This window comes from Oncorhynchus gorbuscha, linkage group LG04 (assembly GCF_021184085.1).
Source record: "Oncorhynchus gorbuscha isolate QuinsamMale2020 ecotype Even-year linkage group LG04, OgorEven_v1.0, whole genome shotgun sequence".
In the NCBI taxonomy this organism is placed as follows: domain Eukaryota; kingdom Metazoa; phylum Chordata; class Actinopteri; order Salmoniformes; family Salmonidae; genus Oncorhynchus; species Oncorhynchus gorbuscha.
In genome coordinates this window covers 31,263,754-31,288,494 of record NC_060176.1, presented here as the reverse complement: position 1 = coordinate 31,288,494, position 24,741 = coordinate 31,263,754, and the positions used below count along the sequence as shown (strand labels likewise).

The 24,741-nt window shown below is 42.4% G+C and overlaps 1 protein-coding gene and 1 long non-coding RNA gene across 4 annotated transcripts in view; one reads left to right on the top strand and one right to left on the bottom strand.

Moving 5' to 3' along the window:
• Positions 1-6,854, bottom strand: part of lrp4 (low density lipoprotein receptor-related protein 4) — a 242,510-nt gene extending 235,656 nt beyond the window's left edge. The window contains exon 1 of one of the 3 annotated variants that reach the window (XM_046346503.1): positions 6,537-6,854. In XM_046346503.1, coding sequence (XP_046202459.1) covers positions 6,537-6,591 — 55 coding nt within the window. In that variant the 5' untranslated portion in view covers positions 6,592-6,854. The remainder of the gene's footprint in view (positions 1-6,536) is intronic. The other 2 variants (XM_046346501.1, XM_046346502.1) reach the window with 2 other exon arrangements.
• On the top strand, positions 6,538-24,471 carry LOC124033957. The gene is made up of 3 exons (XR_006838477.1): positions 6,538-6,935; positions 24,024-24,214; positions 24,419-24,471. It is a non-coding gene; the product is annotated as an uncharacterized LOC124033957 (long non-coding RNA).
• The last annotated feature ends 270 nt before the right edge of the window (positions 24,472-24,741 follow it).

Genomic DNA, 24,741 nt, shown 5'->3' with positions numbered 1-24,741 from the left:
AAACGGCTACATTGTACCTTTAACATCAAAGCTAGGGTGGACTGACCAAATTTCAACTACTTCCATGGACGTTCGATGTCGATCGGTGCTTAGTTGGTGAGGATGCTGGTTACAGTAAATGGAAAGAGAGGGGGCTCATGGGTAGTTGTCTGTAAGAGCTAGAGCTCCATTAACCTCTTGCTCCTACCTTGCACGCAGGCGTCCCATCTAGAGCTCTGGAAATGCAAATGCGCTACACTAAATGCTAATAGCATTAGTTAAAACTCAAACGTTCATTAAAATACACATGCAGGGTATTGAAATAAAGCTACACTCGTTGTGAATCCAGGCAACAAGTCAGATTTTTAAAATGCTTTTCGGCGAAAGCATGAGAAGCTATTATCTGATAGCATGTAACACCCCAAAAGACCCGCAGGGGACGTAAACAAAATAATTAGCATAGTCGGCGCAACACAAACCGCACAAATAAAATATAAAATATTCATTACCTTTGACCATCTTCTTTGTTGGCACTCCTAGATGTCCCATAATCACTATTGGGTCTTTTTTCCGATTAAATCGGTCCATATATAGCCTAGATATCGATCTATGAAGACTGTGTGATAAACGAAAAAAATAGCGTCTTGTAACGTCATTTTTTTTAATTAAAAAAGTTGACGATAAACTTTCACAAAACACTTCGAAATACTTTTGTAATGCAACTTTAGGTATTAGTAAACGTTAATAAGCGATCAAATTAATCACGAGACGAAGTGTTTTCTATAGGGGTCCGTCTGGAAATAATGTCCGTGTATTTCTCAACCAAAATATCCTTTCGGAGACCTGAAGAAAAAGCCTGTCTCTTGTTCGTTTGACCAAGAAACAAAGAATTGGCAAATGACAAGACTGTTGACATCGTGTGGAAGCTGCAGGTACTGCAACCTCAGCCCTATTTAATGTCGTTCGCCCATAACAATGGGTTGAAGTGGCGGATGGATATATTTTTCCACTTTCAGTGATCAGATTTTCCTGCACTTTTCAATGAAACTCACGTTCTGTTAAAGTCACAGCCGTGATTTAACCAGTTTTATAAACGTCTGAGTGTTTTTTATCCACACATACTAATCATATGCATATACTATATTCCTGGCCTGAGTAACAGGGCGCTGAAATGTCGCACAATTTTTTACAGAATGTTCGAAAAAGTAGGGGGTAGGAGTAATAGGTTAACTTGAGAGAGAAGCAGAGAGAAATGGATGGGCGGTCCAAAATAACTTGTAACACTCTTGGTTTAACCACAGTTATGAGCAGCAGGTAGCCTAGTGGTTAGATCGTTGGACTAGTAAATCAAATCTCGAGCTGACAAGGTAAATTGTAAGTCGCTCTGGATAAGAGCGTCTGCTAAATGACTTAAATGTAAATGTAAATGTAAAAATCTGTCGTTCTGCCCCTGAACAAGGCAGTTAAGAAACTGTTCCTAGGCCATCATTGAAAATAAGAATTTGTTCTTAACTGACTTGCCTAGTAAAATAAAATAAAACAGTATGCCAGTGGAAGCAGGTGACCCAACTGTGGTTTGTGACTATTATGACTTCACAGCGTTGCTAATTCAGTTGCAGTAATACTTTTTTTGTAATTACATTACTAATTTGGTAACAGAATTAGGGCTGGGTGGTATTTAGATTTTCAAATCGTCAATCTGGGATTGGGATACCAGAATGCTTACAAAATTAGCACAATTAATAGCAAATTTCCATAGAGGCTGCTAGCTAAATATGCTAATGAGCAAAATTAAAATAAACAAATTGCAAAGACAGACAATCCAGCTCATAAAGTTATACATATATTGGCATATATATATATATAGGTTACCAAATTACATTTTTGGTGAGTTGACATTTACAAGTGAATGTGAACGAGAGACATGAATTTCATATGTTGGTGCTCAAAGTTCCTTCTTGATGGAAATGCCCAAAAGCAAAAGTGATTCCGTTACCAAAGAAAAGCAAAGCAACCTTTACTGGTTTAAACAGCCGACCAAGCAGCCTGCTACCGACCTAGCAGCCTGCCAAACAAAACAAAAAATTGTGTTTGACCAGAGACGATGCTTTTTCACAGTAAACAAATTAACAACTGACTTTCAGCACTCTTATAGGGAAGGGCATTCAACATCTACGGCACTAACACAAATGACCGATGATTTGCTGAAAGAAATTAATAATGAAAAGATTGTGGAAGCTGTTTTGTTAAGATTTCAGTACAGCTTTTGACATTATCAATAATAGTCTGCTGCTGGAAAAGCATGTGTTATGGCTTTACATTCTCTGCTATGTCGTGGATCGAGAGTTACATATCTATCTTTAATGGAATCCTCTCTAACATAAACCAGGTAGAGTCTGGCATACCTCATGGTAACCGTCATGGCCCCTTTACTTTTCTCTATTTTTAATAAATACTTACCACTAGCACTGAGTAAAGCCAATGTGTCTACAGTATGTACGGTGATGACTCATTATTATACACGCCAGCTACCACAGCAAGTGAAATCACTGCAACACTTAACAAAGAGCTGCAGTTAGTTTTAGAAGTAATAGCCTATGCTAGTCCAAAATACACTATATATACACACATACAAAGGTATGTGGACACCCCCTCAAAATAGTGGACTCTGCTATTTCAGCCTCACCCATTGCTGACAGGTTTATAAAATCGAGCACACCGCCATGCATACTCCTTAGACAAACATTGTCAGTAGAATGACCTTACTGAAGAGCTCAGTGACTTTCAACATGGCAATGTCATAGGATGCCACCTTTCCAACAAGTCAGTTCATAACATTTCTGCCCTGCTAGAGCTGCCCCGGTCAACTGTAAGTGATGTTAATGTGAAGAGGAAAAGTCTAGTAGCAACAATGGCTCAGCTGCGAAGTGGTATGCCACACAAACTCATAGAACGGACCGCTGAGTGCTGAAGCGCGTAGCATGTAAAAAAAAAATTGCCTGTCCTCGGTTGCAACACTCACTACAGAGTTCCAAACTGCCTCTGGAAGCAACGTCAGCACAAGAACTGTTCATCGGGAGCTTAATGAATTGGGTTTCCTTTGCCGAGCAGCACACAAGCCTAAAATCACTGTGGGCAATGCCAAGCGTGGGCTAGAGTGGTGTAAAGCTCAACGCCATTGGACTCTGGAGCAGAGTTAACAAGTTCTCTGGATTGATGAATCACGCTTCACCATCTGCCCCAATGCATAGTGCCAACTGTAAAATTTAGTGGTGGAGGAATAATGGTCTGGGTCTGTTTTTCAACATCAGTGCCCGACCTCTAATGCTTGTGGCTGAATGAAAGCAAGACCCCAGCAATGTTCCAACATCTCGTGGAAAGCCTTCCCAGAAGAGTGCAGGATGTTGTAGTAGCAAAATGGGGACCATCTCTATATTAATTTCCATGATTTTGGAATGAGAAGCAGGTGATGTATGGTATATCCAAAACTAAAATAATTGTATTTGGGATAAACATTAGTTAAACCCTAAACCTAGGGCTGACCCCCATCTGATTTGCACCTGTCTCAGTGGACTAATCCATTGTGGAGGCCAAAGGGAATGGTATGGTTCAAGAAGAAGGGGAGTGCGGCCAAGATGCAAAAGGCACTTCTCTCTACAGAATGCTCTCTCCCGCCATTTTGTTTACATTCATTGTTTCATAACTTCATTGTGTGACTTGTTAGATTGTTACTGTCTATCAATTTCCCATGCCATATACTGTATCACCAGTAGTAGCCTACACGTACCATTAATTCCCATAATTTGTCATCTACAATTCCCATAATTTGTCATCTACAATGTTTGTTTGGTTATGGTAATTCCTGTTAATGCATTCAATACATTATTAGTCATTTACCGTTGTCATTATTTGAGTGGACACATTGTTTGCAGAGCTCAAAACATATGCTACACTTGTGAGAAACAAGTTTAGCTTTATTTCATTCCATTAACGAGTTGTCAATTTATTCATTGCTTTTTGTTTGGAGCACTCCTGTCAATGTTGAGTAAGGATGTGCACTTGATTCCGCATATAGAAGTAGGCCTAGGCTATCTGGCCTGCGTGCAAATGTAGGCCTATAAATGTGCCCATTTGGAGATGTCTGATAGTATTTCTAATTTTCTTAACTCACCACAACTAATGAGTTATGGACCTCAGTTTTAACCTCAAAAGAGCAAGTAAACAAAGTTTGTTCTTAGAATCCATTGAGAAGGACGATAGTTCCTCAATGTGTTTTACAAATATGTTCAACTCTTTCCCTTTCGATAGCCACTCGTCATGAAAGGGAAAAATGTAATGCTCTCATCCAATGGAAACGTCATAAAATACCCGATTACTTCTTATCCCTTGCAAAATAACCTTCAGCTTTGTCTGTCCCGAGCACACTCGTGTGGGACCACTCTGAGGGCCCAGAACATTTCATACAACATGGCAAGTTTGCTAGCGTGGTCGGACCGGACACAGTTGATAGTTTATACAATGTTTCAAGTTTGTTGCAGACAGGCCATGCATAGCCAATGTGATTTATCGGATATGTATTCTTATCAACATATGTTCAACCTGCAGGCTGCAATTTTTACATAGCTGGCAATGGCAATATTTTTGTATCATTTTCATGTAGATTTAGATAGAGTTTAGATTAACCACATGATAATGATTTTTGAGAAAGACTATAATAAATTAAAATGATCCATGAAAATGTGCAAAGAAAATAATAATTAAACCGCAAATCAGTAGAAATGGTAAGACAAACTGGCACTCCCCTGGTGCAGCCTATTTCCACATAGGGTGTGGCTATATGTTAAAATACAGCTTTGAACATTTCGACCAATAAATTGGTTGAAAGAAAAGAGGACTCGCAGTCTACAAATATTTTTTGTAGTCGGGGACAGCTCTACCCGAAACCTCAACTAAATATTGTAATGAATAATGTGGCAATTGAGCAAGTTGATACTAAACTGCTTGGTGTAACCTTGTATTTTAAACTGACATGGTCAAAACATATTGATGAAAAGGTAGCTAAGATGGGGGAGGTCTGGCAGTGATAAAGCACTGCTCTGCTTTCTTGACATCACAATCAACAACAAAAAGTCCTACAGGCCCTAGTTTTATCAGACCTGGATTACTGCCCAGTCATACTGCCACAAAGAAAGGCAAACAACAGTTGTCCCAGAACAGAGCGGCATGGCTGCCCCTTAAATGAACACGAAGAGCTAACATCAATGACATGCATGTAAATCTCTCCTGGCTCAAAGTAGAGGAGAGATTGACTGCATCACTGCTTGACTTTGTGAGTGGTATTGACATGTTGAACACTTAACACACAGTTAAGACACCCATACATGACCTACAAGACATGGTCTCTTCACAGTCACCAAGTCCATAACAGACTCTGGGAAACACACAGAACTACATAGAGCCATGACAACATGGAACTCTTCCACATCAAGTAACTCAAGCAAGCAGTAAAATCAGATTTTAACAAAAAAAAGATATAACAACACCTCATGGCACAACTGTGACACACACACATTGTAATATTGGTGTATTGTACATTTGTAATAATATAGTAATAATGTAATAAATGTCTTGCATTATGATTTTTTTTTTTTTTAGGATGTAGGCTGTTATGTTTCGTCGTGATGTAGGCCTACTTGTTTTAATCCTGTTTGGACCCCAGGAAGAGTAGCTGCCGCCTTGGCAGCGGGTAATGGGGATCCTAATAAATATAAATACATGCTGTTCTATAGATGGTTAAATATGATACATTCTAAACATGTCCATCATTCAGACATCCACAGTCATATGATCGGTATGCGGCTGATTGAACGTGTAAAAGGTATACGCTTCTGCTGTTTTAAATAGCGGCTGTCTGGAATTGAAGGCAAATTGAAGACGTGCATACTCTCGTTAAATTAAACCTGTGCCGAGGATGAGTAGGTCCGTGCCAAGGATTTAATCTTCGCTCAAGTATAGGCTAGCGGCAATGTGTAAACCGACAACAAAAACATTGACAGACTGTAAACAATGCGAGTGATGCAGAAAAAAAGTCTGCAATAGCCTATAATAGGCTATTTTTTGGTAATTCAAAAACAAAGCAAGCGAAAATCACTATTCCTCCAATGGCCTAAAATGTACGTATTTGCCTTAGGCTTCGCATTGTCAGGCTAGAAGGCTAATGTGACGCCTGATTGACGGACCCATCAGTCTTTGTGCAATGAGATCCATTATTCCGATTGTATTTTGATAGGGCTGCAATCATGTCACATAAAAAAAGTTATCCCCACAATTATTCTGTCTAAATTTATGCAAAACATTAACTTTTGTTGTTATGAAACTCATGCGTATTTCAAAGCAATGGACTAGAATTGAGGGCTGAAAGAAAACAAAAAACGACACGGTTGTTTGGATATCATAACATTCACTCTTCGAATCATCCTCCCGCAGCCGGATATTAAACAGTGGCTCCAAGATACGGTGACGTTTTTTACGAGATGACATGTTAAAATGCAACTTACCTTGACTGCGAAGAAAGAAAGTTATCATGCTACACAGCACCACAGAGACCTGCATCTTTGATTCCCTTCTCTCGCTCGCTCTCGGTCAGTCTTTTTCTTTCTTATTTGCTGCAAATATTTCGGTCTTATCGAAATATCAAAGAAGAGCCTTCAAATCAACAAAGACTGAACTCATAACTATATTCATAGCATGGCTGTATTTTGGTATTTAGTCCCCGCTGATACGACGAGCCAAAGTTAAAGTTTGCTCTGCGCCCTGGAACATTCGGTCTTCAACATGTTGTGCTGTGCTCTAGATCCGATACTGGAGTGATCAAAAGGAGCAGTGGACTGTACCAAACGCAAAAAGGGGGGTTCGGCTAGAAAACGCACCGTTTCGACAAGAAACAGTCAAGCTAGGTAATTTTACTTTGATATAAGATATGCTTTCACTTCAGCAACAGTATTTCGGTGTGTGTGTGTCCTCCTAAATGTAACTGTGTTCCCTAAGCGAACACTATATTGTTGCAAATCAACCCAGTGATTTGTAGTTTGCGTTGCCCTTGGTTTCTCCTCGGTGTGTCATTTCTAAAGTTGCAATGTATTTTTAAAGGTTGGCGGTCAGCAAATCAAAGGGTGCTTTCAAGTAACCTAGAAAGGAACTGGACGCATGAGTAGCCTAACTGTGCGCCCCATTTGCAGCACATGTTTCTCTCGGTTGAAAATGCAGACGAAAACTTGAGGCTATGGGAAATCTGGTCAGTTTCCTCTTCGATGTTGCCAAAAGGATTGCAATCCCAAAATGGTCAGGAACCGGTAGGCTCTAGGAAGTTTGGAAGTCATATACAACGTGTTGCAATACCACGCACACAATGTTTGGTTTGAATGGAACTTAGCAGTTCACCCCGGAAGGCAAAAGCAGCATGATTTGGCTATAAAACTAAACTCCATGGTTAGGGAAGTTCACATTAACTCTTGAGTTGAGTAGTGGCGAGGGTTTGTGGAATTCATATGGAGCCAGATAGCTGCCAAAAGGTTGAACGTACATCTCGTAAAGGATCAGAAGAAAAGCCATGCATGAAACGTTAAATTAGATCTGTAAAATGTACAAACCTTAAGTTATGAACATTTATACTTTAAATTCTTACATCTCCCTTTACTCAGTTACAGATATTTTTAATATTTATTTGTTGTTTATTTAACTAGGCAAGTCAGTTAAGAACTAAGTCTTATTAACAATGACGGTCTATCCCAGCCAAACCCTCGCCTAACCTGGACAATTGTGCGCCCGGTCACGGCCAGATGTGTTACAGCCCGGGATCAAACCTGGGTCTGTAGTGACACCTTAGACCGCTACACCACTCGGTCCCCAAACTATGTACAAACTTTTGTCAGGAATGTGGCATCTGCAAAGGACATGAACCGAACGTAGCTTGTCAAAGTTAGCTAGTCAATCAAGCAACTCAAGCCCAGACGTTAGTGTTGCTTTGCAGCTTCCGGTTTCATTTCCAAAATAAATGTCGAGAGCTTGTTTCAGAATGGCATTCGATAACAACGTTGTACCAGCAGATGGCATGGTATAGGCTTGGGCCAAATGACTTGTGTGAGATTGATACTCTAAAGACCCAGACGAGCCTTGTCTAGAATAACCACCTGAGCTGCAAAATAGAAAGTAAATATGATTTAGGCTTATTCCACTATCTAAATATGCCATGTTGTTGTGTTATTTAATGGCAATATAATTGCGTAATACATTTTTATAGCAGCGTTGGGCTACTGTGGTGATCATGTAACCTAATGAATCACACTTTTCCCTGTATTTGGAGCACGTACTGTAGGCCTTATATTAGGCATTTTGACTTTTGTATTTGCAAATTCCACTCTGTATGTAGGCTTGTAAGAGCCAAATTAAACATTGAAATATTAAAGTGATAGGCTAAAGAACTTCGGAGAATTTAGATCATTTCAAATACACACTGGCTTTCAATAAACAAATGGATAAGACTGTTCTATTCTCTTTGAGTTAGATCCTATTGCATCTCAGACAAATGACAGAATGGATGACATACTGACTGAATGAAGGATGAATTAAATGTTCAAATATGTTGGACTGATGAGTTGCACGCCTCATGCATGCTCTGCACTTTATTTTGGCTAGTAGGCAAATAGGTCTACACTAGGGTATAAAGACTATGGCTGCATACCTCTAGAAGGGAATATTCTGAGGCTGAGGGGTGCTTTTCCGAAGATCACAAGCTCTTCAACTGGGCAGCAGTATTGCGATGGAAGGGATAGCCTATACGGAGACCACCAAAGACCACTGCAACAGAGTTATTGTAAAGCGTGAGAATAAACTTATGCCAGACTTAGCCTACGTTTAACTTCACCCTTGTTAATTTCAAAGTCCATATGTTCATGTCGACGTCACCCAGAGATATTCCCATGCTGTAGAGATGCACCTAGCGGACTGAAACTTCACTGTTGTAGGCAGAATACAGCGCATGCTATCCAGACTTGCACTGGCAAACAAATCAATTACATTAGCTACCTAAATGTGAAGTAAACTCAACTGTGGAGTAATAGAGAATGGAGACTTTTAACTTTGAATAAGTGCAGAATACCTCTTTCCGGTTTCTCTGACTTAAATGTTTTTTTATACTGTGTTAAGCTTGTTTGTGTAGCACTCCTCACAGGGAGTTTTGTGTATGTTTTTTTTGTTGGTGAAATGGAACTGCCAAAACTCTGAAAGGTATTATTGTATGTCAGAATTGCAACACAAGATTTGTTCAAGCCTAAAATGTGAGTCCGTAATCGTAACATGGGGTTTGAATGTTCACAGATTAAATTTTATGTTTACGTTTCATGTTTCAAGTATGGCTTTTATTACGATCCTAACAATTTATGTATGGATTTTCTTGTGAATCTAACGATACATGCGTTCAACCTTTTGGCAGCAATCTGGCTACATAAATTCAGTTCTGACTACAAGGTGTGTCCAAAAGTTTTGAGATTGACGTAAATATTATTTTCACAAATTATGCTGCCTCAGTTTGTATAATCGCAATTTGCATATACTCCAGAATGTTATGAAGCGTGATCAGATGAATTGCAATTAATTGCAAAGTCCCTCTTTGTCATGCAAATGAACTGAATCCCCCAAAAAACATTTCCACTGCATTTCAGCCCTGCCACATAAGGACCAGCTGACATCGTGTCAGTGATTCTCTCGTTAACACAGGTGTGAGTGTTGACGAGGAGATCACTCATCATTGCTTTGCACAAAAAGGGCTTCACAGGCAAGGATATTGGTGCCAGTAAGATTGTACCTAAATCAACCATTTATCGGATCATCAAGAACTTCAAGGAGAGCGGTTCAATTGTTGTGAAGAAGGCTTCAGGGCACCCAAGAAAGTCCAGCAAGCGCCAGGACCGTCTCCTAAAGTTGATTCGGCTGCGGGGTCGGGGCACCACCAGTATAGCGCTTGCTCAGGAATGGCAGCAGGCAGGTGTGAGTGCATCTGCACACACAGTGAGGCGAAGACTTTTGGAGGATGGCCTGGTGTCAAGAAGGGCAGCAAAGAAGCCACTTCTCTCCAGGTAAAACATCAGGGACATACTGATATTCTGCAAAAGGTACAGGAATTGGACTGCTGAGGACTGGGGTAAAGTAATTTTCTCTGATGAATCCCCTTTCTGATTGTTTGGGGCACCCGGAAAAAAGCTTGTCCAGAGAAGACGAGGTGAGCTCTACCATCAGTCCTGTGTCATGCCAACAGTAAAGCATCCTGAGACCATTCACGTGTGGGGTTGCCTCTCAGCCAAGGGAGTGGGCTCACTCACAATTTTGCCGAAGAACACAGCCATGAATAAAGAATGGCACCAACACATCCTCCGAGAGCAATATTTCCCAACCACCCAGGAACAGTTTAGTGATTAAACATGCCTTTCCAGCCTGATGGAGCACCTTGCCATAAGGCAAAAAAATAACGAAGTGGCTCGGGGAACAAAACATCAATATTTTGGGTCCATGGCCAGGAAACTCCTCAGACCTTAATCCCATTGAGAACATGTGGTCAATCCTCAAGAGGCGGGTGGACTAACAAAACCCCACAAATTCTGACAAATTCCAAGCATTGATTATGCAAGAATGGACTGCCATCAGTCAGGATGTGGCCTACAAGTTACTTGACAGCATGCCAGGGCAGATTGCAGAGGTCTTGAAAAAGAAGGGTCAACACTGCAAATATTGACTCTTTGCATCAACTTCATGTCACGCCTTGGTCATTGTATTTTGTGTTTTCGTTATATGTTTGGTCAGGCCAGGGTGTGACATGGGTTTATATGTTGTGGTTCGTATTGGGTTTTTTGTAATTATTGGGATTACGGCTGAGTAGGGGTCTTGCATAGACTTGGCTGCCTGAGGCGGTTCTCAATCAGAGTCAGGTGATTCTCGTTGTCTCTGATTGGGAACCGTATTTAGGTAGCCTGGGTTTCGCTGTGTATTTCGTGGGTGATTGTTCCTGTCTCTGTGTAGTTTCACCAGATAGGCTGTAATAGGTTTTCATTCCGTTTGTTGTTTTTGTATATGTATAAGTTATTTCATGTATCGCAATCTCTTAATTAAAGACATGAGTAACCAGTACGCTCCATTTCGGTCCGACTCTCTTTCCACAAACGAAGAACGCCGTTATACTTCATGTAATTGTCAATAAAAGCCTTTGGCACTTTGGCATTATACTTTAGTATTCCATAGTAACATCTGACAAAAAAATATCTTACGACACTGAAGCAGCAAACTTTGTGGAAATTAATATTTGTGTAATTCTCAAAACTTTTGGCCACGACTGTACATCAATTCTCCCAAGGTCAATCATTTTTTTAAAGTATTAAATACTTAAATGCTTACCTTGTACCTATGTTTTTCCTCTGTAGTGGTGTACCTTTCTTTGTTTGCATTATTGTGAAGGTCTATACACACAATGAACAAAAATATAAATGCAACCATTTCAAATATTTTAACGAGTTACAGTTCATATAAGGAAATCAATCAATTGAAATAAATGAATTAGGCCCCAATCTATGGAATTCACATGACTGGGAATGCAGATCTGTATCTGCTGGTCACAGATAAAAAAATATATAACAAATAAAGTTAGGGAGGTGGATCAGAAAACCATTCCGTATCTGACGTGACCACCATTTGCCTCATGTAGTGCGACATCTCAGCATAGATGTGATCAGGCTGTTGATTGTGGCCTTTGGAATTTTGTCCCAATCCTCATCAATTGCCGTGCAAAGATGCTGGATATTGGTGAGAACTGGAACACGCTGTCGTACACATCGATTCAGAGCATCCAAAACAAGCTACATTTCTCTTTTTATTTCACCTTTATTTAACCAGGTAGGCTAGCTGAGAACAAGTTCTCATTTACAATTGCTACCTGGCCCAGATAAAGCAAAGCAGTGCTACACAAAAAACAATACACAGTTAAACATGGAATAAACAAACATACAGTCAAAAACACAATAAATAAAGTCTATATACAGTGTGTGCAAATTAGGTAAAATAAGGGAGATAAAGGCAATAAATAGGCCATATTTGGCAAATGATTACAATTTAGAAATTAAACACTGGAGTGATAGATGTGCAGAAGATGAATGTGCAAGTAGAGATCCTGGGGTGCAAAGGAGCAAAAAAATAATAATAGTATGGTGATGAGGTAGTTGGGCTATTTGGGCTATTTACAAGATGGGCAATGTACAGGTGCAGTGATCTGTGAGTTGCTCTGACAGCTGGTCCTTAAAGTCAGTGAGGAAGATATCTCCAGCTTCAGTGATTTTTACTATTCGTTCCAGTCATTGGCAGCAGAGAACTGGAAGGAAAGGTGGCCAAAGGAGGAATTGGCTTTTTGTGGTGACCAGTGAAATTTACCTGCTGGAGTGTGTGCTATGGGTGGGTGCTGTTATGGTCACCAGTGAGTTGAGATAACGTGGGGCTTTACCTAGTAAAGACTTATAGGTGACCTGGAGCCAGTGGGTTTGGCAACGAATATGAAGCGAGGGCCAGCCAAAGAGAGCATACAGGTCACAGTGGTGGGTAGTATATGGGGCTTTGGGAACAAAATTGATGTCACTGTGATAGACTGCATCCAATTTGCTGAGTAGAGTGTTGGAGGCTATTTTGTAATTTACATTGCCAAAGTCAAGAATTGGTAGGATAGTCATTTTTATGAGGGTATGTATGGCAGCATGAGTGAAGGATACTTTGTTGCAAAATAGGAAGCCGATTCTAGATTTAATTTTGGATTGGAGATGCTTAATGTGATAATGGAAGGTAAGTTTACAGTCTAATCAGACACCTAGGTATTTGTAGTTGTCCACATATTCTAAGTCAGAACCGTCCAGAGTAGTGATGCTGGACGGGCGGACAGGTGCTGGTAGCGATCGGTTGAAGAGTATGCATTTAGTTTTACTTGCATGTAAGAGCAGTTGGAGGCCACGGAAGGAGTGTTGTATGGCATGGAAGCTCGTCTGGAGGTTAGTTAACACAGTGTCAAAAAAAAGGGCCAGAAGTATACAGAATGGTGTCGTCTGCATAGAGGTGGATCAGAGAATCACCAGCAGCAAAAGCGACATCATTGATGTATACAGAGAAAAGAGTCGGCCTGAGAATTGAATCCTGTGGCATCCCATAGACTGCCAGAGGTCCCGACAACAGGCCCTACGATTTGACACACTGAACTCTGCCGATAAGAATGTGGTGGATAGAGGTCTGTAGCAGTTTGTGTCAAGAATGTCCCCCTTTGAAGTGGGGGATGACCGCGGCAGCTTTCCAATCTTTGGGGATCTCAGACGATACGAAAGAGAGGTTAAACAGGCTAATAGGGGTTGCAACAATTTCAGCTGATAATTTTAGGAAGAGGGTCCAGATTGTCTAGCCCTGCTGATATGTAGGGGTCCAGATTTTGCAGCTCTTTCAGAACATCGGCTATCTGGATTTGGGTGAAGGAAAAATGGGGGAGACTTGGGCAAGTTGCTGTGGGGGGTGCAGGGCTGTTGACCAGGGTAGGGTTGACCAGGTGGAAAGCATGGCCAGCCGTAGAAAAATGCTTATTGAAATTCTCAATTATCATGGATTTATCGGTGGTGACAGTGTTTCCTAGCTTCAGTGCAGTGGGCAGCTGGGAGGAGGTGCTCTTATTCTCCAATGGTTTTACAGTATCCCAGAATTTTTGGAGTTTATGCTGCAGGATGCAAATTTCTGTTTGAAAAAGCTAGCCTTTGCTTTCCTAACTGCCTGTGTATATTGGTTCTGAACTTCCCTGAAAAGTTGCATGTTGCGGGGGCTATTCAATGCTAATGCAGTACGGATGTTTTTGTGCTGGAAAAGGCCAGTCAGTTATGGACTGAACCACGGCTATATCTGTTCCTGGTTCTACATTTTTTGAAAGGGGCATGCTTATTTAAGAATGTGAGGAAAGCACTTTTAAAGAATAACCAGGCATCTTCTACTGACGGAATGAGGAGAGAACACAGTGTTTCAGCGAGCTCTCGTGGCATTCATAAATTTATATTTTTACATTAATCTCCTATCTTGAAAAAGTGATAGAATTGGCTAAATAAGTTACCATATAATGAGTCTTGACGGCTATTTTGCAAAACTCTCTGACAACATACCCAATAGAACTACTAAGAAGTCGACCAAAACCAACACCCCTGTGGATGTGCAAGAGGAACTAGCTAACATTAGCGAAGCTAACACCATTGCAGATCCAGACACAATGGACCTGGTGATTCAAAATATGACTGATAACATAAATAAAGTGATCGATGCTAAGATAAGAAGGGTCTTGGAAGCAAAAGCAGGCCATTCACCTGAAATTCAGAGGGTTGTGAAACGTGTTGTTGAGGTGGAAGGAAGAATTGTTGCAGTGGAAACTTCAACTACATCTATGGGCGCTAAGATAAAAGCAGTTGAGAAACAGGTGTGCGAAATGGCGGAGCACATTGACGACTTGGATAATCGAGGACCCAGATGCAATATTCGTGTTGTGGGACTCCCGGAAAATTCTGAAGGGACACGTTCAGTAAAATTCTTTAAGGAATGGATCCCTGGCTACCTACAAATGGACACTAAGGCTGGTCGTGTGAAGCTGGACAGAGCCCATCGCTCTCAAGCACCGATACCCGGTCCCAATCAGCACCCACGGCCGGTGGTTATAAAGTTCCACAACTTCACCGACAAGCAGCGCGTCATGGACACGGCTAGAATCATCGGCTCTGATGGTAGTCAACGCAAAAGTCCAAAGGTCTCATTCTTCAATGATTATTCCACTGCGGTTGTACGAAGATGCAAAGCGGTTGATGAGGCGAAGACACGACTCAGGAGAATGAAGATGGACTACGCACTGTTGTACCCGGCCACATTGAAGATTATGGTCAACGGATCACCTAAAAAGCTCTACACACCTGAAGAGGCTGCTGCGTTTATTGACTCTCTCGGGTAAATAACTTTAAACTGCACCTCCACAGCATTGGATAACTTTGTTTATTTTTGGTTGAATCTGATCATGAAACAGTGGTGTGAGTCCTCACGTACTCCGGCTCAGTAATATTCAAAACTTTATTATTTTTCTTGCTAAAGTAATAGCCGCTATAGCTCAGGCAGAGATATGTGTGAATCCATATTGGTGCCCAGGCTTGCTTTTAGGTGGAAGAGCCTCAATCTTCTTCTATTGATTTTCTTTTCCATACATATAAAGGATGAGGCTATTGAGCGCCAATGCGGAGAGTTGAAATCCTCTGCATGTTAGCTAGTGGGAAAACCCCCTTTTGGATCTTTACATGTTTAATTTTTGGGTTTAGTATAGTTCGAGTTCAGGGTTCATATCATTTGTTTATGCTCGGTGAGATAGAGGAGAGTTCAACACATGGAAAAAGGTACCACCCCACTTTTACAGTAGGATCCAGTCTGGATATTGAATGGTCAAGATACAATGGCAGGTAAGGTATTTCTAGACTTTTCAGAATTATACTCGGACACTGCAGTGGTTGGAGGAGATTTTAACTGCTTGTTGAACCCCCTTATTGATAAGTTTCCCAGGGGTATAGCTTCACTCTCTCCTCAAGCTAAGTCACTTAAAGCTATTTGTGATGATCTGGGGTATGCGGATGTCTGGAGAGCTTTTCATCCCTCCAACAGAGAGTTCACTTTTTTCTCTGCACCTCATGGATGTCAGGCTAGAATAGATTATTTGTTTTATGCCCAGGACGTCTTTGCAGTCTGTTTTATCTGCTAGGATAGGAAACATAGTCATGTCTGATCATGCTGAGGTGATCCTGGACATAAAACTCAACGGGGCATTCAATCGGTCAAGACATTGGAGATTGAACACAACCATTCTTAAAGACCATACATTCACATCATATTTTATTACAGAGTGTAAAGCATTTTTCTCTATTAACTCAAACAACAGATAACCCCTCACTCCGTTGGGAGACTTGTAAAACGTATGCCAGGGGTCTGATTATGTCATACACAGCTACTAAGAGACGGAAAAAGCGTGAAAAGCAAAAAATGTTAGAGGAGAAATTAGAGACTAAAGAGAAGGACTACATTATAACGCCCACTCCTGCCCTATTAAAGGAAATATCAGTCATTAGATCAACATTTTTTTTAATTTTTTTTTTTTTTTTTTTTTTACCTTTATTTAACCAGGCAAGTCAGTTAAGAACATATTCTTATTTTCAATGACGGCCTGGGAACAGTGGGTTAACTGCCTGTTCAGGGGCAGAACGACAGATTTGTACCTTGTCAGCTCGGGGGTTTGAACTCGTTAGACTCTCTCCTGAAAAGAAAATGAAATTTGTCAGGCAAAAGCTATATGAACATGGCGATAAGCCAGTTAAGTAATTGACATACCTAGCTAAAAAGAGAGCTGACTCAATTGCTACTATTACTGATTCTGATGGTAATCATTTATATGAAAATAAATTGATAAGTGACTCTTAAGAAATTTTACACAAACCTTTATGCCTCAGAACTGCCAAAGGATGCACCCAAATTAATGGAGAACTTCTTTTGTAAGATTGAGCTCCCTACTATCTCCAAAGAGCAGAGGTCCCTCCTCAATGCCCCTATTACCAAGGAAGAGATAATGTTCGCAATTAAGAATCTGCAAAATGGTAAGGCCCCAGGACCAGACGGGTTTTGTAGTGAGTTCTATAAAGAGTTCCATGGCCTGATCCTTGAGCCATTGCATGATATGTTTAACCACTCATTTTCAAATGACCAACTCCCTCAAACACTGAGAGAAGCCAACATTTCACTTATTCCCAAAAAAGGAAAAATGTCCAGAGTCTTGTTCCTCGTACAGACCAATTTCCCTTCTGAATCTGGATAGAAAATTGCTTTCTAAAATTCTAGCCACAAGATTAGAGGACTCACTGCCACTAATTGTGAAAGGAGACCAAACTGGCTTCATTAAGGGCCGTAAGTCATGCAACAATGTCAGGCGGCTTCTTAATGTAATTCAAGCCTACCAACAAAGTGCTGTGGATGGTGTTGTGCTCTCCCTAGATGCTGAGAAAGCATTTGATCATGTAGAGTGGTCTTACCTATTATTTGCTCTAAATAAATTTGGTCTGGGGGACAACTTTATAAAATGGGTGAAAGTTTTATATGATGATCCTCAGGCTGCTGTCCTTACTAATGGGCTAAGGTCAAATAGCTTCTCTATACACAGAGGTACCAGACAGGCCTGTCCTTTATCCCCCCTCCTCTTTGCACTTGTTATACAGGGGCTGCTCATTGGTGATGTTCACCATAAAATACGCTTGTATGCTGATGATGTCCTGATATTCATCTCTAGTCCCGAGACTTCAATTACATCTCTTATTAATATTATTTAATTATTCAGCGAATTCTCAGGCTACAAGATTAACCTTACGAAGTCAGAGGCTATGCCACTTGGTAGCCTACACTCTGTACCTAATACTTCTCCCGCCTTCCGTTTTAAATGGTCTCCCTCAGGTTTCATGTATCTGGGTATATTTGTAACTCCTAAATTCCAGCAAATGTACAAAGCCAATTTTGTTCTCTTGTTTGATACAATAAGACAGGATCTGGAGCGCTGGAACTCTCTCCCGATTTATTGGTTGGGTAGAATATCCCTCTTGAAAATGAACATTTTACCTAGACTACGTTACCCAATCCAAATGATCCTAGTATTACTCTTCAATAAGTTAATAAAGGATGTAAATGGATGGCTAAGTTCCTTTATATGGAGTAAACGCAAGCCAAGACTTAAGATGGCAATATTGCAGCTGCCAAGTTCTATGGGCGGCTTGGACCTGCCCAATATCAGGTTCTATCAATGGTGTGCCCACCTTTGTTATATTTCTGACTGGATCACAAATGATGACTCTCTATTTGGTTAGACATTGAGACTTCTCTAGAATTGGACCCAGTTTCTTTACTGTTAGGTCTCCCTAGTAGGCATGTTACTTCTGTGGGTAAAAGGAGGCTTTACAACATCCTTACCTTCGCAGCGAGGAAAAACATCCTTTTACAGTGGATTAGTGATAAGGTTCCTTCTATTAAAGACTGGCATAAGATACTATTTGAATGGGTGCCTCTGGAATATCTGACATGTACATTGCATTCTAAAACAGACCAGTTCTACAAAGTATGGGAACCTTATCTAAATTACCTAGAACCTGAGGTAAATTGTGAAATTCCAATAAAAATACTGTTACAGAAAGGCCTGCTCACAGAAGTGTTTTAGGGAGCATTTGACAGTGATGAGGGGTGGTCATTTGACAGCAGAACCATTACGGACGCAAGCAATGATGCAGTAATTGCTGAGATCCTGGTTGAAGACAGCAGAGGTGTATTTAGAGGGCAGGTTGGTTAGGATGATGTCTATGAGGGTGCCTGTGTTTAAGGATTTGGGATTGTACCTGGTAGGTTCATTGATCATTTGTATGACATTGAGGGCATCAAGCTTAGATTGTAGGATGGCCGGGGTGTTAATCATGTCCCAGTTTAGGTCACTTAACAACACGAGCTCTGAAGATAGATGGGGGGCAATCAATTCACATATGGTGTCCAGGACATAGCTGGGGGCAGAAGGTGTTCTATAGCAAGCAGAAAGGGTGAGAGACTTGTTTCTGAAAAGGTGGATTTTTAAAACTAGAAGCTCAAATTGTTTGGGCACAGACCTGGATAGTAAGACAGAACTCTGCAGGCTATCTCTGCTGTAGATTGCAACTCACCCCCCTTTGGCAGTTCTATCTTGTTGGAAAATGTTATAGTTAGGGATGGAAATTTCAGGGTTTTGGTGACCTTCCAAAGCCAGGATTCAGACACGGCTAGGACATCTGGTGTCGCAGAGTGTGTTTAAGAAGTGAATAAAACAAATTAACCTCTTGAAACTAGGGGGCACTATTTTCATTTTTTGGAAAAATAACGATCCCAAAGTAAACAGATTATATGCATATAATTGGCCTCCCGGGTGGCGCAGTGGTTAAAGGCTGTGGCTGTGCCACCAGAGACTCTGGGTTCGCGACCAGGCACTGTCCTAACCGGCCGCGACCGGGAGGTCCGTGGGGCGACGCACAATTGGCCTAGCATCGCCCGGGTTAGGGAGGGGTTGGCTGGTAGGGATATCCTTGTCTCATCGCGCACCAGCGACTCCTGTGGCAGGCCGGGCGCAGTAAAGCATAATTTCAACATCTGAGATTACAGGGTAATTAGCAAAAGGCAAAGTTGTGTTTCAATATATTTCACTTGTGATTTCATGAATATGAATATTTTCTAGTAATATTTTTTGTCTGTTGCGTTATGCTAATTCGTGTCAGTTGATGACAATTCTCCCGGATCCGGGAGCGGTAGTTGCAAGATTAAAGTAATGATGGACTGTCGTTTCTCTTTGCTTGTTTGAGCTGTTCTTGCCATAATATTGACTTGGTCTTTTACCAAATAGGGCTATCTTCTATAAATCACACTACCTTGTTCAAACACATCAAGAAGGAAAGAAATTCCACAAATTAACTTTTTTCAAGGCAAACCTGTTAATTGAAATGCATTCCAGGTGACTACCTCATGAAGCTGGTTGAGAGAATGCCAATGTCAAGAGTGTGCAAAGCTATCAAGGCAAAGGGTGGCTACTTTGAAGAATAAAATAAAATAGATTTTGACTTAACACTTTTTTGGTTACTACATGATTCCATATGTGCTATTTCATAGTTTTGATGTCTTCATTATTATTCTACAATGTAGAACATAGTAAAAATAAAGAAAAACCCTTGAATGAGTAGGTGTGTCCAAACCTTTGACTGGTACTGTTTATATAGGCCTTCATAATAAGGTAGGCCACCTATAGTCTGATATATTTTCTGTTAAACATAAATTGTTGATAATAATTTGTTCTTAACTGACTTACCAAGTTAAATAAATGTTACATTTTAAAAAATCTATATCAAACAGCATCAATTAATTCCATGAAACTGTTGAAACCAATGATGTTTACACTGAGTGTACAAAACATTAAGAACACCTTCCTAATATTGAGTTTGGATTTGACATCACACCAACGCAAAACTTGATTGTTAGCTTCTGGTCTGTGTCCTGGTGTAGCTAGCTATGGATGGAGATGGGAATCTAGCGTTTCTAGTTCAAAATTATTGAGTAAAATTGTCATTTGAGCAGCTACTGAAAATCAAGAAGAATTAGAGGTGGACTCCAAAATTGTGCAGGGGAGAGTAGCCACGGTGTGGGTCACATCTTTCAACACTGAGAATAGTAAGTTAAAGATGCTGTTTTTCTGGCCATGCCTTCTATTTGACGAGAGCACATATTTGCTCAACATGCTGCCTAACTTCAGATTATTTGAATGACCGTGACAAAGACAGTACAGTATGAAGATAGGCAGAAATAGCGTCTCCAATAGAAATCCTTGTTCACATTTGCCATGGCAACGTTGGCTAGCTAAGCTCATGAAAAAAAACACGTCATTGGGTCTAACGGTCGTCTTACGTCAAACTGCACATGTGCAGGCTGTCAAATCGGTTTAACTTGGTTGTTAAACAAACAAATACTGAGCAGCGTAATTACTGTGTGTAAAAAAAACACTTCACATATCCTGAACCTCCCCCTATGATGGTGTCACACACCACAACAAACTCAGTGTCACACCTTCCAGACCCACCAGGTAGCGCTCCTGTTTGACACCTTTTGGCCATAGAGACATGGCCGGTGGCAGAGGAAATGTGTGTGTGTGTGTGTGTGTGTGTGTGTGTGTGTGTTACAGTGCCTTCATAAAGTATTCATTCCCCTTGATTTATTCCACAGTTGTTGTGTTAGAGCCTGAATTTGTCACACCCTGATCTGTTTCACCTGTCCTCATTATTGTCTCCACCCCCTCCAGGTGTCGCTTTTTTCCCCCAGTGTATTTATTCCTGTCTCCCTGTGCCATATGTTTCCAAGTCAACCAGTGGTTTTCCCCGTTCTCCTGCTTTTTGCATTCTTCTTTTTCTAGTCCTCCCGGTTTTGACCATTACTTGTTTCTGGACTTTGTACGCGCCTGCCTGACCATTCTGTCTGCCACTTTTAAACTCCTGGACTCTGGTCTGGTTTTGACCTTTTTGCCTGTCCCCGACTATTCTCTTGCGTACCCATTTGGATTAATAAACATTGTAAGACTTCAACCATCTGCCTCCTGTGTCTGCATCTGGGTCTCGTCTTGTGCCTTGATAGAACAAACTGGCCATGACAGGCTCAGCAGACTTGGTCCGCCACGCTGACCAGCTCCGCCACACTGTCTCCCTGCAGGGGAGCCACCATTAGGAGACATGAGGAGTTGGTACAGGGCCTTTTGGAAGGGCTCAGGTCCTTGACGGAACACCACGACCATGGGTTAAAGGCTATTATGGAGAAAATCAGGGAGTTAGCTCAGAGGCTGCCTGCCACCTCTGAAAAATTCCAGTCACCCCAGTCATTTTTCCCCTATCTGTGGAGTTTGTACAGCCTATCCCGGCTCCCCAAGAACCCTGCTTACCACCTCCGGAGTGATATTCGGGGAATCCTGGTACCTTCCGGGGTTTTCTTTCTCAATGCACGCTTATTTTTGAGCTATAGTCATCTTCGTTTCCTTCAGACCGATCGAAGATAGCGTTTATAATTACGCTATTGTCGGGAAAGGCGCTTTTCTAAGCTACGGCAGTTTGGGAACAACAACCTGCCATTTGTGGTCATCTGGAGGAATTCATGGCAGAAGTGAGAAAGGTATTTGAATCTCCGGTTCCCAGGAGAAAGAAAGGCAGCCAGTAAACTGCTTGTCTTACATCAAAACTCCCCTAGTGTGGCAGACTATGCGGTGGACTTTCGCACGTTGGCCGCCGAGAGTGCCTGGAATCTGGAGTCTCTTTTCGATACTTTAATGCACAGATTATCTGAGGAGCTTATGGATGAGCTAGCTGCTCAGGAACTGCCGGTGGACCTCGACTCCCTTATTGCCTTGACCATTAAAATTGATGGACGCCTAAGGGAACACAAGAGTGAGAGGAGGTCTGGTCTTGGGCACACTTGTGCACCCGATATGGCACATTCACCTCCTATGAAGATCTGAAGGCAGCTCTTCAGAGATGAGTCGAGGCCACCCGAGTTCTCTCGTGAATCTACGACGGGTGAGTTGGACACTCCTGAGCCTATGCAGTTGGGAAGAACTAGGTGAAGGTGAAAGCAGTGGTGGTTTGGCCTTGACCAACGTCCAGGGTGCAGTTGTAATGGCTTCTTGGTTTTGCAAAATTCTACCACCCGTTTCATTTGGGACTACATCACCCTGGCCACCTCCCTCTTGGCACTCACCTCTCCCAAGGTACCGTTCAAATAGTCTCCAGCTGTCTACAAAGCATTTGTTGACCTGAAGCATCGGTTCACAGCAGCACCCATCCTCATCTATCAGGACCCCTCGCATCAATTTGTGGTGGAAGTGGATGCTTCAGATGTTGGAGTGGGGGCCATCCTGTCCCAGCGATCTGCCCAGGACCAGAGCTTAATCCCTGTGCCTTCCTGTCCCATTGTCTCAATCCTGCTGAAAGGAACTAGGATATTGGCAACTGAGAACTCCTGGCAGTGAAGATAGCGTTGGAAGAGTGGAGGCACTGTCTGGAAGGAGCAGAACAGCCATTCCTGGTCTGGGCCGACCATAAAAACCTGGAATATCTCCGTACAGCCAAGCACCTCAACTCCAGGCAGGCCTGGTGGGCCCTTCTGTACACCAGATTTAACTTCACTATCTCCTACCACCCAGGGTCAAAGAATGTGAACATCCTTGACCTCTGAAACCATTCTCGATACCTCATGCCTTGCTGTCACTGTGGATTGGGGTACTGAGAACCTGGTCCACGAGGTACAACACTCCTAGCCTGGACCTGAAGGGGGCCTGGCTAACAAGCTGTTTGTCCCTAATCCAGTCCGGTCCCAGGTCCTGGAATGGGCTCATTCCTCCAGGCTGACCTGTCATCCAGGGTCCCGTTGTACACTAGCCTTCCTTCAACAATGTTTCTGGTTGCCCACAATGGTCCCTGACGTCTCTGCCTTCGTCACCGCATGCACAGTGTGTGCTCAAAACAACAGTCCGCTGCAAGCTCCTTATGTCCTCCTGCAGCCCTTACCGGTTCCTCATCGTCCCCTGTCTCATATGCCACTGGGCTCCCCCCATCTGATGGCAACACTGTTTACTGACGGTAGTCGACCGGTTCTTCAAGGCCACCCATTTCATCCCTCTCCACAAACTACCTTCTGCCAAGGAGACAGCCCAGCTTATGGTGCAGCATGTCTTCCGGATCCATGGACTCCCGGTAGACATGGTCTCCGATTGGGGTCCTCAGTTCTGGAAGGCATTATGTGCCCTTATTGTGTCGTCGGCCAACCTGTCATCCGGATTCCATCCCCAAACTAACGGTCAGTCGGAGGAGCCAACCAAGACCTGGAGACCACCTTAATGTGCCTGGTCTCAAACAACCCCACTACCTGGAGCCGTCAACTGGTCTGGGTGGAGTACACCTGGGACACTCTTCTCAGTTCTGCCACGGAACTGACCCCATAGAGCACTCGAAAGGGGAATCAGCCTCCACTCTTCCCTGAACAAGAGCAGGAGGTCAGAGTACACTCAGCCCAGATGTTTGTCCGCCGCTGTCGACGTAGCTGGAGAAGAGCCAGGGTGGCTATTCACAAAACCAACTCCAGGTATCGTCGACAAGCGGACTGTCGCCGGACCCCAGCTCCCCGCTACTGCAGAGGGTATGGCTGTCCACATGGGACCTGCCCCTTTGGGTAGAGTCCCGCAAACTGCCCTCTCATTTCATTGGACCTTTTTCCATCTCTATAGTCCTGCGTTCCACTGCTGTTCGTCTTGTGTTACCCCATACCCTCCGTATTCACCCTACCTTCCATGTGTCTAAGATTAAGCCTTTGTCTCACTGTTCTTTATCTTCTGTCCCAAGGCCCCCCCTCCCCGTGTCATTTACCGGCCTACACGGTAAAACGACCACGGGCAGGAGTTTCCAGTACCTGGTTGACTGGGAAAGTTAGGGCCCGGAGGAGAGGTGCTGGGTTCCCTCTAGAGACATCCTGGATTCAGCCCTCATCACTATCTTCCACCGCCGACACCCCATTCTACCGGGTATGCGTCCAGGTAGGACGCCAGGTGGGGTCCCTGGGGGGGTAATGTCACACATCAGTTTCACCTGTCCTCATTATTGTTTCCACCCCCTCCAGGTGTCGCTTGTTTTCCCCAGTGTATGCATCCCTGTGTTTCCTGTCTCTCTGTGCCAGTTTGTTTTGTATGTTTCCAAGTCAACCACCGTTCTCCTGTTTTTTTGCATTCTCTTTTTTCTAGTCCTCCCGGTTTTGACCCTTGCCTGTTTCTGGACTCTGTACCCACCTGCCTGACCTTGACCACGAGCCTGTCTGCCACTCTGTACCTCCTGGACTCTGATCTGGTTTTGACATTTTTGCCTGTCCACAAGTAGTCTCTTGCATACCTCTTTGGATTAATAAACATTGTAAGACTCCAACCATCTGGGTCTCACCTTGTGTCTTGATAGGATTCTATATTTTTTTTCTCACCCACCTACACACTACCCCATAATGACAAAGTGAAAACAGGTTTCTAGAATTGTTTGCAAAATGTACTGTAGTAATAAGACAGCTGTGGGTTAC